A 17,296-nucleotide genomic window follows, 5' to 3' on the forward strand; every position below is an offset into this window, starting at 1 on the left:
CTTTCTGAAATCTGTTTTGACATCCTTTGTCCTATGCTCCATTTCCTCATCTCTCTCACAAGTGCCCCTGGAGCCACTGCAGGACCCTGGCTCCAGAGGTGAGTGTGGAACTCATCACAGAGTAGTCAGTGTGTTCACCAACAGCCCTAGTGTAAGTATCCAAGGGTGAGTTAGTGCTTCTGGAGAGAAACCAGCAGTGACTGAGCAACAATGTCCCAGAGAACGTGCTCAACTACCTGAGTTTTTCTCTCTTCCCAGTCCTGAAAGAGTGACAAATTCACAGCTATCCACAGTGGTACTGCAGACCTTAAAGATGGAATATTATACCACAGGCTGGTCCACTTGGAAACTTCTGTGGAACATGTGTGTACACATCTGTAACCATCATATTTTCTGCAGCAACACCGGAGTTTAAGTACAGCCTCACATATTTCAGAGACACAACTCCCCAAAACTAGCACAATCATTTAATACTGGACAGATCATCCAGGTGGGTCTATAGACACCAAGAAGATTATCACAGTCAGATATTTCTTTAAGGAGAGTGAGAGAGTAAAACAGCAATAAAAGTTAAAGGTCAAAAGAAACCTTAGCCCATCCAACACAAAGATAATTGGATATGAAAAGCCACGGAAACTGTGCTATCATTCCAAAATCCTGGGTTTCCTCTGCTGCACATCTGGGACCCAGTGGCATCCTTTAGTTCCAAGTGAGGCTGGCTTCTTCCCCTGGTTTAAATCTTTATATGATTCATCCAGATGAAAGACAGCTCCTGAGATCTCCTGTTGCTTACAGCCAGAAACCCAAGAGGCAAAATGTGTCCCCTTAGGTTTTGAACACGCATAAGACCATGTACGCATTCCTTCCCAACCGTATCTACTCGGCCTCTGAAATTTCCCCTTTAATCCCCACATGATTTCAGCCTTATAGACATCTTTCAAAAAGAGTCAGGCAGCGGTACAGTACTGTTCAAGCCCTATAAAATACATGAAACAGGCTATTTCTCAGGTCTTTAAATCCACAGGCTATATATGACAGAAATGAGACTCCGGATAACCAATAAGTCAGATCTTCGAGTACAGGGGTTGGCCCTGGCCAAGGGCCATTGTCACTCCGGGGTTCAACTACAACCACTTGGCCCTGGTAGAGCTGAGATTTCTAGACTTTGTTGTCTGGTTTGTTCAGCTGCTCACAGCTGTTGCTCATATACTTATTTCAGAGCCAAATCTTGCACTCAGCAGGAATGCTAAACAGCCACCTCATCTCCATGTCAAATGGTCTCTGCTTTGCTGAATATGGGAGCTTAGCATCATGGTAGAATCACTGTTCTCACAGCACTTCTTCAGTTAAGATACATAACCATTCTGAAAAACAGGCCATGCTCCACTACTATTGAGATTACAGCTTTACTGCCACACAGCTGTAGCAAATTAGCAGTGTAGTTCAAACCTCAGTGAAGCCAGATACATACTCCTGTTCAACAATTTTTATTTTAAGATTTGACATCTATCAGGTCAGAAACAGGCTATACAGACAGAGACAGAGAGAGACACGGGCTATACAGAGAGAGAGAGAATGTGTGTGTGTCTCTCCCTCTCTCTCAACAGGCTGTCAATCAAACACCACTGCATCTCTCAAGGGTGTGCACCATCAAGGCTCAAGCTTGGAATCCTCAATCACCATGTCCAGTTGTTCTCAGCAGCCTCTAACTTTCACCATCTCATCCAAGGCCAAGGCCCAGCTCATTCAGACATCCACTACAACATGCTGCCCTAATGCCCTTCCCTACAGTTCCTGCCCTGCTACTATGCCTTTTAATATCATCTTAAGAATCTCTCACAGCTTCCTTACTTCCTGGAACAAGATGCTTCAAGCTCATCTTTTCCATCTCCCACAGACCTGGAATCTGCCACTTCCCCAAGAAGCCATGAATCTCTCTAATGGAAAACAGTATTTAATGCTGGGACTGTTCACTGGCACTAAGTAGTCACGATTTTTAAGCCTTGTTAGTAATTATAATAAACTCACAAGCAAAAGCCTGGTGAATAAAAAGCAACTTACAGGCAAAGGAAATAGCTTCCCATTCACTTTTATACAGAGACTATTGGGATAGTTATCTTCTTGAGGGCAACTTGTCTCTGCGAGGCAAAGTCTGCATTAAAGAAAAAAAAAACTTAAATATTGTACTCAAATTTACACTTTACAAATTCAGGACTATATGCATATAGTTAGCAAACATAAAATTAAAGTAACAGAAAAACTGCAAACTCACCTCAGCTGAACTTGTACTGTATAATCTCTCCTACCACCTGGCAAAAAATCCCTGTTGAAAAGAGAAAAACAAATGGATTAGGAAAACACAACTAGAATTCACAGAAATATGCTCAACAGAGAAAAGGCATTATTGCTGTTTTTATTTGTAGTGCTTAAAAAATAAACATTAGCCTAACCAATGGCAGAAGGTTTAATCAAAACACTGTAGTGATAGTCCTCATACGCTTAACATTTAGTCTTGTCTTTACAGCAATTTTAAAGTATTTTCAATTCATAGGAACTTTCACAATACATTTTTATTTTAACAGACAACAGATTTGGTTAACAGGAAAGGAGCATATTAGGTTGTAAGACTCTGATGAATTAATTTGCTCACAGTGGTTTTGAAACCTTTGCTGAGTATTCCAGTCACTTGCAAACATTTTTTAAACATAAAGGCCCACTTACCAGGTATCCTTATTGGCTCTGAAGCACAGTCGGAGCATTAACAGTCTTTACAACTACTCAGGGGATTCTAATACAAGATCTAGGATCAGTAACTGGTGTCCAGAGTCTCAGAACCTCTATGCCACAGCAACTTCCTAACTATGCACCCAATTAAGGACACAGAATCTCTCAGGATTTCTAGATGAGAACCTAACAGAATCCCATATGAAATATCTCTGACAGTGAAACTCCTAAACTCTTGTCAGTCAAACTGGAGTCCACAATGAAGCCGCACAGTAGCTACTTGGGAGCTTCCTAGTTAGAAATGCAGAGCCTCAGGCCCCACCTCAGGCCTACAGAATCAGAATCTGAATTCTAACAAGGTTCCCAAAGTGATATGCATTCGCTTTACAGTTTAAGAAATCTTGCCCTCAGCCACTGTCATAAATCTTGGACTGTGTCAAAGAGAAGATCATGAGAGCTGAGTCCTGTCTGGAGAGTACACACAGCCCTCAACCCTGCTCCCACAGGGCTGGCCTTCTAACTGCTTCCAATTCTCTATGTTCGCTGGAAGGCAATAAAGCACGGTAATCACCAGCTTGAGTTCTACAGTTCCAAACCAAAGGACCTTGGGCAAACGACTTAACCTTTCTGTGCTTACATCTGTTAAAGATGGAAAATGACTGCACCTACTTCATGAAGCTGTGGTGACAAACGTGTTAATACATGTGAAGTGCCTCGGTGTAAGTGCTCAATACGCGTGAGCAGCTGGTTGCTATTACTGTTAACTATGTTTCTCCTGCCAGTAGTAATCCACATTTCTCAAATGTCTATTCACAATATCCTAGACAACACTGACCTCTTGTGAGTAACTCGTATCATTCTGCTCATCAAAATCAAAAAACACTGCAAAGTCTGGGTGCTGGAGCATCAAAGATAAATAAAACATGATATTTGCTTTCAAAAGTCTCATATGCTGTAGGTAGCAAATATATACAACTAAAATAATATGGTATTATAGTATACTATGTAAAATAAGTATTACAGAAAAGAGGGAAATTCTATTTTGTCTTGAAGTGAACCAAGTGAAGTGGCTCAGTCGTGTCCGACTCTTTGCGACCCCATGGACTGTAGTCCACCAGGCTCCTCCGTCCGTGGGATTCTCCAGGCAAGAATAGTGGAGTGGGTTGCCATTTCCTTCTCCAGGGAATCTCCCCGACCCAGGGATCGAACCCAGGTCTCCCACATTGCAGACAGACGCTTCAACCTCTGAGCCACCAGGGAAGCCTGGTCTTGAAAGTTCAAGGCAATTTCCACAATTAGTCTGAACAAATTGGAAAAGCGTTTGGACAGCAGTGGTTCTATCTACACCTAAGAGAGACATATTTCCATCAGAAACAGTGGCTTCACTAGTGGGGTGATACTCAACAAAAGGAAAGCATGGCCAATGCTTCCTAGGTTGGGAACACAATGTTTAAAAGACTAACCTAGAAAGATAGATGGGAGAACACTCATAAAGGTTTGGATAGTTCACTGAGGATTGATGCTTCATTCTACTAAGGAAAATTAATATCAACTGGGAAATACAATGTGTTATGTATCTTCATAAACATGACAAGTAATGACTAAGCATCTTCTGACATTTTCTGCCAGTAACTGCTCTAGGAACTTTCACTTGTTGAACTTGTTCATTAGATATAAAGGTGTTTCCTAGACGCCACACACTATATAACAGGCCTTGAGAATATAACAATGATTAAGAGATGTTGGTTTCATTCAGAAGTTTGTAAATTCAAGCAGTCAAATAAATGTTTACTAGAAAATAAGTTCATGAGAGTGGTACAGTCAGAGACAAAGGATATATTTGGGGAAACGTGGAAAGGCATCACAGAAGAGGTCAGACTTGAACTGGCCCTTAAAACATGATTCAGGTTTGCCAAACAGAAGAAGGAAGAAAAAAGAATGAAAAGAAATGAGGACAGTTTGAGAGACCTCTAGGACATCAAATGCACTAATAATTCACAGAGGCCCCCAGAAGGAGAAGAGAGAAAGGGCCTGGGAACATATTTGAAGACATAACAGTTGAATGTTTTCCTAACATGGAAAAGGAAGCAAAAATAAACAAATGGGACCTCATCAAATGTAAAGACTTTTGCACAGCAAAGGAAACCATCTACAAAACAAAAAGACAATCCATGGAATCGTAGAAAAGATTTGCAGATACTGTATCTGATAAGGGATCAACAGCCAACATATATAAACAGCTCATACAACATCAAGAAAATAAACCACCCCATTAACAGAAGCGAACAGCCATTTTCCCAAAACAGAAATGAAGTGACCATCAGGCACATGAAAAGATGCTCAACATTGTTAATCATCAGAGAAATGCAAACCAACACTACAATGAGTTATCACCGCACATGGGTCAGAATGGCCACAATCAAAGAGTACACAAATAATATATGCTGGAGAGGGTATGGAGGAAAAGGAACCCTCCTACACTGTCGGTGGGAATGCAAACTGGTGCAACCACTATGGAGAACAATATGGAAGTTCTGTAAAAAAATTAGAGTTACCACCTGATCCAGCAATTCCATCTCAAGTATATATCCAGAAGAGACAAAAGCTGTAATTCAAAAAAATACATGCACCCCAATATTCACAGCATCATTTACAACTAAGACATGGAAATAAGCTAAGTATCCATTAACAGATGAATGGATAAAAAGTACGCACATACAATAGAATGTAAGTCACAAATAAGAATAAAATAATGCCATTTACAGCAACACTGGGTGGACCAAGTAAAGAAACATTTACTTCTAAGTTAAGTAAATTAGAAAAAGATAAATATTATATATCACTTATATGTGGAATCTAAAAAGTAATATAAATGAACCTGTTTACAAAACAGAAAACACAGACTTAGGGAAAGAAAAACTAATGGTTACCAAAAGGGAAAGGGAGCTAAGGGAAAGGACAAATCAGGAGTATGGGATTAAATATACCACCATATATATAAAACAGATAAACAACAAAGATTTAAAGTACAGCACAAGGAACTATATTTGGTATCTTGTAACACCCTACAATGGAAAAGAATCTAAAAAACATATCTATATATCTGAATCACTTAGCTGCACACTTGAAACACAACACCATAAATCAACTATACTTCAATTTAAAAAATTAAAAACGAAGACGAGCAGAGTAGGTGTGGCAGAGAGCTGTCAAACAATGGAGTGCGGACTTCAGATGGCATCACTGAGGGCTTCCCTGCGGGCTCAGATGGTAAAGAATCTGCCTGCAATGCAGGAGACCGGTTTGACTGCTAGAACGGGAAGATTCCCTGGAGAAAGGAATGGCTACCCCACTCCAGTACTCTTGCCTGGAGAATTCCACAGAAAGAAGAGCCTGGCGGGCTACAGTCCATGGGGTCACAAAGAGTCAGACACGACTGAGCGACTAACACACTTTTTTACACAGGGTTTTTAAGCACAAAGAAGACAAGACTGAATGGGCTTCAGAAAGATCAGTTGGTCAGCTGGGAGAGTTGAGATCATTACACTTGTATAGGCAGAAAATGAATGCTTCAAAGTTATTTAAACATAAATATCACAGAATATGACATTTAGGGATAAAAACTGATAGGACTAAATGACTGACTGGTTACAAAGAGGCGAGATAAGGAGCAGGGAGCACCAAGCATGGTGCCCAGGTTTTAGAATGGTGCAGCTGGACAGATGGTGATGCGGTAGAGCCGGTTATGGCATTCAGCCAGTCGCTGAGTGAGACAGTGACTGTTTCTTCAGCTTCACATGCTGAGTAAATTAAGATTCAACAGGCTTTAGTAACCTACAGGGGTATGCAGACATAAGTGGTTAAGCCAGAATTCACACTTCAGTCAGTATGAACTCTAAAGACCATGCTAGCTTCCTAAGGGTAGAGCTGATTCAACTTTTAAATCCTGAAAGAGACACAAAAGGAGGATGAACAGAGTAGCAAACTGAAAGGATGTGGCAGATGAAACGTGGGATAATATAGAGAGGCCTCTGCTCAGGCAGATGTCACACCATTAATGGAGTAGGCAACAGGAGGAAACATATACTAAGCAAAAATCTCTTTGAAGCCAGCTAATTTGAGAAAAGAAAAAAGCACATTCATGGATACTATCCCAGAGCAGTGAGGAGAGAATCACACCTTGATCTGGGGAACATGCGAGAGCTGGCAGTATGCGAAACGGGGACAGCATGACTGCAGAGGCAGCGGTGCCCAACGGGAGGAGTAGTACTACCGCCAGAAACAGAGCGGAAGTCACGGATCAGTCTTCACAAGATGTAACAGAAAAAAACCCACACCTGAATGTGTTCAAGCCTCTGGTTTAGACCTTATCACCATTATAAGCAAAGGGTTCGGATGGAGGCACCGCAGTTTTCAAATTTGCTGCAAACTGGAAACGCCTGGGGAGCTTTAAAAACTACTGCTGCTGGCTTCTATTTTCAGAGATTCAAATTTAATTGATATGAATGAAATCTAGATATCTGGAGTCTTAAAAGCTCCCCAGTTGATTCTAATACACAGCGAAATTTGAGAACGATAAAGACAGAAGTTACATGATACCACAAGAAGCGTAATTATCCAAATCCAGAATGTGTAATATGCTAACAGAGTCAAATGAACCACTCTTTTTCAAAGTAAGTGGTACAAAGTACTGTAAGGGTAGAATCAGAGCTCCTTAGAGAATGTATCCTTCCCACAACTGGGACTTGGAAGAAAAGTTACGACCAACCTAGACAGCCTATTAAAAAGCAGAGATAATACTTTGCCAACAAAAGTCCATCTAGTCAAGGCTATGGTTTTTCCAGTAGTCAGGTATGGATGTGATAGCTGGATTATAAAGAAAGCTGAGCTTTATCATGTTAACCATCTTAAAGTGTACACTTTTGTGGCTTTACATATACTTATACTATACCATCACTACCATCCATCCTGGAGGCAGATGATTGAACATCCATGATTTAAAATTTTTATTGAAAATAATTAGTCATTCATTTTTTGACTAATTAATAACATTCACACAGTTCAAACTTCAAAAAGTTACAGAAGAAAAGATATAAAGTGAAAAAAAATCCCTCAACTTGGACCACAGCCACCTGATTCCCTTCTCCAGAGGCAACTTTATCATATTTGTCCAGACATATGCTATACACTTAAGCAAACTACACACATGCCTTTTTAACAGTGTGTGTGTGTGCTTAGTCACTTAGTCGTGTCTGACTCTTTGCGACCCCATGGACTCTAGCCCCCCAGGCTCCTCTGTCTATGGGATTCTCTAGGCAAAAATACTGGAGTGGGTTGCCATGTCCTTCTCCAGGGGATCTCCCCCACCCAGGAATTGAACTGAGGTTTCCTGCATTGCAGGAGGATTCTTTACCAGCTGAGCAACCAGGGAGGCCCCTTTTAAGGCTAACTAATTGAACATGTTATTCAAATTCCATGCTTTGTTCACTTAAAAATCTATCTTGAAACCTACTGACTAAATAACCTCCCAAGTCAAAGGCCAACACAACACCCTAAAGAAGCTTGTGGTAATCTCCTCCATCTATAAATCAGCTCTTATTTGTCATTATTGCATTGATTCTTTCCATGTGACACCCTGTAATGCCAACAATCATTTTATGTATATAAACCAGTTCATTAACTAGATAGACTGCAAGCAACTTGTGGAAAGGAGACATGCCATGTAATATAACGCTTTGTAGCTAACAAACCCTTAGTAAATGTTCTCAAGCAAGGGATCATCAGTGAATACAAACAAAACCATACAATGATGATATGGCTTGGCATATAAAATGTAACTTTTAATTTACCCTATTCATTTCTTAGTTGGTTTATTAATACTCCCAAGCTTGTACTTCCAATATAAAAATTTCCTGCAATGTCTTGCCCCTAATGAACATGTACATTCATTTTACTTCTTTGATAATTTCCTTCTCTAAACTTTCCAAAACCCCTATTACTTGGATATTGGGTCTTTGGAACTCATCTTTAGTACTGTCCCTTTTTTCCTCTTTTCCTCTTCAATATTTGGTCCCCTTCTGGGGAGCTCAAATTTTACCAGGTCAAGGTATAAAATTATTCTGAGGCTTTGTTGAGAGCAGTGATGGGATCAGTGCAAGAATCTAAAGTTGTATCCCATACTATTCTACCTAACAACACTGTGTGCATCTTCAAGATGTTAGGATGTTTAAGAGAAATCCATAAATTCTGATCCACCATCTTAGGAGACTGAGAATGCACATTAACATAAGAAAGACTGAAAAGTCTGGCTTTAAGAACTTTTGAAACTACCTTGAATTCAGAATTTCCTAAACCTAACTGTAGGACCTTTATTTTTTAAAAACTTGTATTAACATCTCACAGAAAATAAGTGTTCTAATGAAGAGCTTTTTGAAAGGATGCAAAAAGACCTCTAACTGGCTCAATTCTGGGTTCCAAATTTTAATTCTACAATCCCAGAATATCACTTAACCTGCAGGAGCCTGTGTTTTTAGGCTAAATCTTTTTAGTCTTATAAATAATATATTAACACCAAAGATGACTATATATTTAATTGGAAAAGTACATAGTACAGATTTTTCTTTCCTATCTCTTTTTAGTTCACTGCTCTTAATAAATGTGTTTAAGTTTATCCTATTTTTTTGAAATGGCATAGCTCAGAGTACTTTTCATAACTGTTTTCAGATTTCCGCTAATTTTTTTGGTCCAGGTAACCATACACCTCAGAATGGTCCTCTAATTTATGTTCTTATCCTAGAAAAATTATTAATGTCCACATTCAATATAAAAAAGCCTCCAGATGATGAACTTTATGTCATTCTATCTTTGGGGCTAACACAAATTCTTTTCTATGTTGCTATATTTGGAATAAAATTTTCATTAAAAAAAAAAATTTTCTGCCAGAAGTGACAAAAAGCAATTCAAAGGGGTTTTATTAAAAAATTAAAATGTTTTTCTAATTGTTGTTCAGTCGCTCAGTGTCCGACTCTCTGCGACCCCATGGAGAGCAGCACCCCTGCCTCCCTGTCCTCCACCATCTCCCGGAGCTTGCTCAAACTCACATCCACCAAGTCGGTGATGCCATTCAACCACCTCATCCTCTGTCGTTCCCCTTCTCCAATCCCTCCGAGCATCAGGGTCTTTTCCGATGATTTCGGCCCTTCGCATGAGGTGGCCAAAGTATTGGAGCTTCAGCTTCATCAGTCCTTCCTTCCAATAAACACCCAGGACTGATCTCCTTTAGGATGGACTGGTTGGATCTCCTTGCAGTCCAAGGGACTCTCAAGAGTCTTCTCCAACACCACAGTTCAAAAGCATCAATTCTTCGGTGCTCAGCCTATTTTATTGTCCAGCTCTGACGTATGTACATAACTACTGGAAAAACCATAGCTTTGACTAGACAGACCTTTGTCAGCAAAGTAATGTCTCTGCTATTTAATATGCTGTCATTGCTTTCTTCCAAGGAGCAAGCAACTTTTAATTTCGTGGCTGCAGTCACCATCTGCAGTGATTTGGGAGCCCAAGAAAATAAACTCTGTCACTGTTTCCATTGTTTCCCCATCTGTTTGCCATGAAGTAATGGGACTGCATGCCATGATCTTCATTTTCTGAATGCTGAGCTTTAAGCCAACTTTTTCACTCTCCTTTTTCACTTTCATCAAGGGGCTCTTTAATTCCTCTACACTTTCTGCCATAAGGGTGGTGTCATCAGCATATCTGACGTTACTGATACTTCTCCTAGCAATCTTAATTCTAGCTTGTGCTTCATCCAGCCTGGAATTTCACATGATGTGCTCTGTATATAAGTTAAATAAGCAGGGTGACTATATACAGCCTTGACATATTCCTTTCCCAATTTGGAACAAATCTGTTGTTCCATGTCTGGTTCTAACTGTTGCTTCTTGACCTGCATACAGGTTTTTCAGGGGCAGGTAAGGTGGCCTGGTATCCCCATCTCTTTTAAGAATTTTCCAGTTTGTTCTGATCTACACAGTCAAAAGCTTTAGTATAGTCAACGAAGCAGATGTTTTTCTAGAATTCTCCTGCTTTTTCTATGATCCAACAGATGTTGGCGATTTGATCTTTGGTTCCTCTGCTTTTTGTAAATCCAGCTTGTACAGCTGGAAGTTCTCGTTTCATATACTGCTGAAGCCCCACTTGAAGGATTTTGAGCATGTGAAATGAGTGCAACTGTGCAGCAGTTTGTATATTCTTTGGCATTGCCCTTTCTTTGGGATTGGAATGAAAACTGACTTTTTCCAATCCTGCGGCTACTGCTGAGTTTTCCAAATTTGTTGGCATATTGAGTGTGGCACTTTAACAGCATCAACTTTTAGGATTTGAAATAGCTCACTGGAATTTCATCACTTCCATTAGCTTTGTTAGTAGTGATGCTTCCTAAGACCCACTTGACTTCACACCCCAGGATGTCTGGTTCCAGAATATTTATTAAATATTTGCCTAACCTTAGTCTGGAGAAGGAAATGGCAACCCACTCCAGTGTTCTTGCCTGGAGAATCCCAGGGACGGACAGAGTCGGACATGACTGAAGCGACTTGACAGCAGTAGGCAACCTTAGTCTAAGTATATTATGCTTACTTAAGGAGAAATGGCTCAACTGTTATGGACAGAACTGTGTCCCCCCCAAAATTCATATGCTAAAGCCCTAACTCCCAATGTGACTATGAAGTCGGGGCTTTAAAGAAGTCATTAAGGTTAAATGAGGTCCCAATGGTGGAGCCTTAATCCACCAGGAGTACTGCCCTTATAAGAAGAGAAAGACACACCAGAAACACACAGGCACACAGAGGAAAGGCCATGTGAAGAAGGCCACAGCAAGAAGGCAGCCACCTGCAGTGCAAGCCAAGGAGAGAGGCCTCAGAAGAAACCAAATCTGTCCATCAGTTTTGGACTTCAAGTCCCCTGAAACGTGAGAGGAAAAATTTCTGTTGTTTAAGCGATCCCATCTGTGGTACTCTATTATAGCAGGCAGAGCAGACTAAGACACAAACATCTCAGAAAACACATTCCAAACTCCTCTTACCTGGATATGCAAATCTCTCTAACTTGCTGAGGTGTCAGAGCAAAAATAAAAAACTTCTCTTGAAACCGCTGAATACTGCTTTGAACTGGGGAGGAAAAAAAAGAAAGGTAATATTCCAATAACAAATTCAGTAACAGAAGAACCCACAATAACAAGGCACTTCTGATAAAGACTCTGCCAAATTTTGAAATTTTTATTGTTAAAATACAACAGAATAAAGTACTAAGCCACATGCATCTTGGAATCATGAAAGTAAGGTCACTCTAAAGCAGGTTCAATATTAAGCATTTATCCTTCTTTATTGTAATATTCTAATTATAATCAAAATATAACACAACCCTTCAAAATTATTACATTTCATCCTTGACTACAGTATCTTCTAATGAAAAGTCTGAGAAAGTAAAAAAAACTCTCCCCAGGAGAACTTTAGTCAAGACTCAGGAGTTTTTGTTTGTTTCTTTCTTTGCTGTGTTTTATTTTCTACACTTTATACTCAATTACACACAGAGAGCATTCATTTAAGAGAAAATTTAAAACTCTGAAACTTCTAAGTTGGGAGAGTTAAGACATAAATAATTTTCAACATACAGAAGATTATGTAGTTAAAAAAGATTATCTAATGAAGTCATTCTTCAGAAGTGTATTTTTAAAAAGTGAAATGTATCTTCTTCACAAAGAACTTTTCATAGCTTTACTGATCCATTATTCAATGATGTTCTAGTACTCATTTAAACAATGAATGCCTTCAATGAACACTTGACTGAAAATGCATCTAAATTTCAATAATCAATCGGTTACAATCATCACTAAACATCGCTTTATAAGAACATTTAAAAATAATCCTCCTGTGCACACACCAAAATTGTTCAAATTTTATGAGATTTAAACATAATATAGCAAACTTGAATCAACTGAAATAATTTAATCTTTACAAAAACAATCATATTAATTATCATCAGTGATGTTTAACACTAAAATATTTTTCATTCTATAAATTCATCGGCTACAGAGATCAATTGGGGAGGGCAGAGTGCTGAGTTTTCATGCTTCCTGTAAAACAGTGGCTGTAATTCAGAGTTATGAGTGAGGAGACTTGTTATCAATTGTTCAATCACAGAAATCACTCCTTTCCTTGCCTTTTGTCCTCCATCTTCACCCCTGCAACCTACTCATTAAGTTCTATTGTTTTGCTTTGCTTTTTTAATTTTCTTATCAACTGCCTCCTCCCTATTTTCACTACCACCATCCTATCCTACTCAAAACCTAGAATCACTTTGTACAAATGAAGGGGCAACCGTGCCTCTCTGTCGGTCCCTCACCAGAACCAGTGCAGAGTTGGTCATCCTTCGTAAAACTTTTTCATCATCGTTCCCCTGCTGAAAAATGCTAAGATCATCTTATCTCTGAATGAACCATGTCCAAAGTCCCTTATTTATAAGAACCTCCATAACAATGTCTTTCCTAGCAAACCTACATGTCCAATGTCTCCTGAAGTCCTGCTCTATTCAAAGCAACTTCTTCACTGTCAGGACTCCAAACAGTGCCATTTTTATTTCTACTCCTTTGACTACTCAAATCTCTCCTTTCTTGATATCTACTCTCCTATAAACTCCACCGATTCAGAGCAGGCACATTCATCCTTCAAAGCTCCCTCAAGTTATCACTCTTACTCCAACAAGTCTTGATTAACCTTCGCAAGAAGTCTTGATTAACTTTTATTAGGCCAATACAATATTTGAGCTTTAGGTTCACAAATTATAGGGTTTCACCATACAAGCATATAATTGCTTGCTACTTTTCCCTCACCTTAACATTCTCTCTCCAACTAAACAGTAAAATTCCTAAAGCCCACGCCATACTTCTGACTTCTCTACAATTAGGCTACAAGACCACATCCAAATTAAACCCTCATTATGTACTTGTTATGAGATTACATTTTAATGGCTTTACATTAATGTGCCTATCACTTTGTTATTGTTGTTGTTTACTCGCCAATTTGTGTCTAACTGTTTAGCAACCTCATGGACTGTAGTCTACCAGGCTCCTCTGTCCATGGGATTTCCCAAGCAAGAATACTAGAGTGGGTTTTCATTCCCTTCTCCAGGATATCTTTCTGATCCAGGGATCAAACCAACGGCTCCTGCCACGTCTCCTGCATTATAGGTAGATTCTTTACCACTGAGCCATCAGGGAAGTCCATTAACTGTTAACTGTACCCAGAGGCTTAATGAGTATTTCCTAATATTCAGAAATTTAATACTATGAAAAGATATTGACCTTCATTACTCTGTCACCTACCAGACTGCTGCTGCTGCTAAGTCGCTTCAGTGTGTCCAACTCTGTGAGACCCCAGAGACGGCAGCCTGCCGGGCTCCCCCGTCCCTGGGATTCTCCAGGCAAGAACAATGGAGTGGGTTGCCATTTCCTTCTCCAATGCATGAAAGTGAAAAGTGAAAGTGAAGTCGCTCAGTGGTGTCCGACTCTTCGCGACCCCATGGACTGCAGCCCACCAGGCTCCTCCGTCCATGGGATTTGCTTGGCAAAAGTACTGGAGTGGGTTGCCATTGCCTTCTCTGTACCTACCAGACTAAAAGATTAAAAGACCAACAATACAATGCAGATAAAGTATAAGGAAAATAACACATTCATACAACATTGAAGTAGAAACTGGTACAATGAATGCTTTTGAAGCAACTGCCAAACTTCTCTACAAAAGTTGAATATCAAAATATTACATAATCATACTCCCGGACCCAACAAATCCACATCAAGGCATTTACACTTTGTGAATATGCAGCGTATTCAGAAACACATGCAAAAATGCTCACAGCAGCAATGGCTGTAAGACTGCAAGAATAGTGCCCAAGACATGTTATACACTTAATACTTCTGAATAAAGAACAACTGAAAACGTACATCAATAGAACACTGGTTCAGCTGTGGTACATCTACAAGAAAATAGACCTACTATAATCTACAGATGCATGATTTATTTCTAAGAAATACAGTTAAGATTGTCACAGCACAGAACTCTAGAAGATGCTTTTCACAGTAGATTCAAGCAGAATAAATGCCCTTCTCCCTCCACCAGAAAAGAGGCACAGTGGCTCTGTGGTTAGAAAGGGCTTTTTTAATAAAGAAAAATGAGAATTTTTTTAAATGAGAAAAAATGATGACATAATATGCCAGAGAAACAGTACTGATAATGACTCTAGCTGAGTAATAACTGTGGCTATGAGGGACTTTCCCTTTGTGTTATACTTCCATGTCTAAAGTTATCAATTACTAGCACAAATTACTTTTGTAAACTGAAAAACAAAGTGAAGAAACCTTAAGGAATCAAAGACTCAATACTCTGAAGGTATTTCATAAAATACTAAACAATTCGACACATCAACATGTGAATATGTACACAGTATACCACACGTACATTTCAAAAGCAAGTTAACTGAACATTACTTTTTCTCACACATATATGGTAAAACAAGCAAGAGGAAACACAAAATCCAGAACAGTGATTTAACTCAAAGAGGAAAAGCAAGGTTTCAAAGATACTGGCAATTTCCTTTCCTAAAAAATGGGTAGTGGTTTCACAGGTTTTCATTCATAGATATTCTTTATAACAATGTATTTAACATATTCTTTTATAGACTGAATATGCACAAATTTTTTTTTATGAGAAAGGACTTCATCATCAAAAGAAAAAGAAAAAAAACAGAACAAACAAACAGAAAATAGAAGAAAAAAAAAAAGATAAAAATACTGCCAGTGAAAGCAAAAGCAAATGAGAATAGCTATTTAAGGGAGAAGAGAAATTTTATTAATTTGTTTTCAGATTAGGGGCTAATTCATTGGTTACAGTAAAACCTCAGCTATAGAGAAACTCACATAGTATTATTGTATACACTCATACTTTCTAGATGCAATAGTCTATCATTTTAAATGCTAATTTTATTGAAATAATTTTAATAGAAATAATACCAAATTGCAAAACTATATAATAGTGTATCTTCTCTTGTCACGACAGTTTTGTTTAGCATCTACAGATGCACCTTGCTGGAACAGTGAATCCCTCAATACTAAGGGGCTATCGGTTTCAACGTTCCCAAGAGGTTTTGGAACATTTTTTGACTTTTCAGTTGGCTTTTTTTCTTCTATGAGGGCTCTTCCAGTCTTACCCATGTTGTTAATTAATTCTTGCTCAACAATATGTTGATGGCTTAGGAATCATCTAATCAACTATATATTAAATCAAGAATACACAGACTGGCCAATGGACGCCAAGAATATGTGCTCTGAAATACGGCTTTGGATCTCTTTCAATTCATAAGGCTTTCTACTTCTCATTTCCCAAATATAAGTAGGTTTCTCCATAATAGTGTTCCAAATAAATGGATTTACCCCAAATTTTTATTTTTACAAGTATTTTCAACATTCTATAACCAAATCATTAAAACTTAAAAGCAATTCCTCAATGTTATTGCATTGCTTTAGACAGTATGAAACTAGCCTTTTTTAGATCACTGTTTTATCAATCTAAGAATATACATTAGGAAAATTGTTTTCTTTTCTTTCTTAGGGAAAGTAGGATAAGGAAATGTTTACACCTTGTTTTAAAACAAGAAATCAGTTCATAAAGTTTACTGAAACGATGATAAGCAGGACTCCTGAAAAATACATGCATTGACAATTTTTTAGCTCAGAAGCAAAAGATTATTTTATAAGTCCCAAGGTTATATGTATTTCTTACATTCTAATGCAAAAGGCTGGTTTTCTTCTTAATCACTCTTCAACACAAAATGCCTCCAGTATTATTAACATCATTAAGTCACACGAGATACAAAAATTTTAGTAAATTTATAAAAAGCCTACTACCTTCCTTTAACCTTACTGAGATTAATGAAAGAAAAACTTACAAAGAATATGGAAAAGTAACAAAATTCCTATTTCTGTTTCTGAACACAGGAAAGGCATGAAACGCGAAGTACTCCATGAAGCCTCTTCAGAGTTCGCTGCCTGGTGCCCCACTGATGCCAGGGCCAGAGAAGACACCTTGCTGCATCTTTTCTCCGTCTCCAGTCGTCTTCCTTCCAGGCACTCAACCTTCCACTGGAACCAGGACCCCAGATGGCCTCTTCTTCTCAGTCCTGCGTTTAACTATATTCCTGAGGAGTCCCTGGAGGTAGGGTCACCTACACACACTATTAGTCTGAATCCTTCTCCAAACACAGAGAAATGATTTTGTGGTGACTGCTGAGAAACATGTGAACAAACCATGATACTACACATGTACACTGACACAAATCAAAAGCCATGAGAAAAGGAGAAATAAATTATGGAAACATTTTAACAAGATAAAGGAACCTGGTTAAAAAAGAAGTTAAAAATGAAAGTAAAACCATAGAAGGAACAGTTAAGTAATACATATTTTAAATGTTTGTTCCTGTTATTAATTTGAGAAACGAAAAATCTGAACAAGATACGAACTGG

The 17,296-nt window shown here is 38.7% G+C and overlaps 1 protein-coding gene across 25 annotated transcripts in view; it reads right to left on the reverse strand.

Moving 5' to 3' along the window:
* PIAS2 (protein inhibitor of activated STAT 2) overlaps positions 1 to 17,296 on the reverse strand; it is a 133,207-nt gene that overhangs the window by 83,865 nt on the left and 32,046 nt on the right. For all 25 annotated transcript variants that reach the window (XR_011252300.1, XR_011252301.1, XR_011252299.1 and 22 more), the window contains 3 exons: positions 11,807 to 11,891; positions 2,273 to 2,323; positions 2,062 to 2,152 (listed from right to left, as the gene is read on the reverse strand). Coding sequence is in view for 15 of the 25 variants with exons in the window: in XM_069568484.1 (XP_069424585.1) it covers positions 2,062 to 2,152; positions 2,273 to 2,323; positions 11,807 to 11,891 (227 nt within the window). In the remaining 10 variants the exon portion in view is untranslated. The remainder of the gene's footprint in view (positions 1 to 2,061; positions 2,153 to 2,272; positions 2,324 to 11,806; positions 11,892 to 17,296) is intronic.

This window comes from Ovis canadensis, chromosome 23 (genome assembly GCF_042477335.2).
Source record: "Ovis canadensis isolate MfBH-ARS-UI-01 breed Bighorn chromosome 23, ARS-UI_OviCan_v2, whole genome shotgun sequence".
In the NCBI taxonomy this organism is placed as follows: Eukaryota; Metazoa; Chordata; class Mammalia; order Artiodactyla; family Bovidae; genus Ovis; species Ovis canadensis.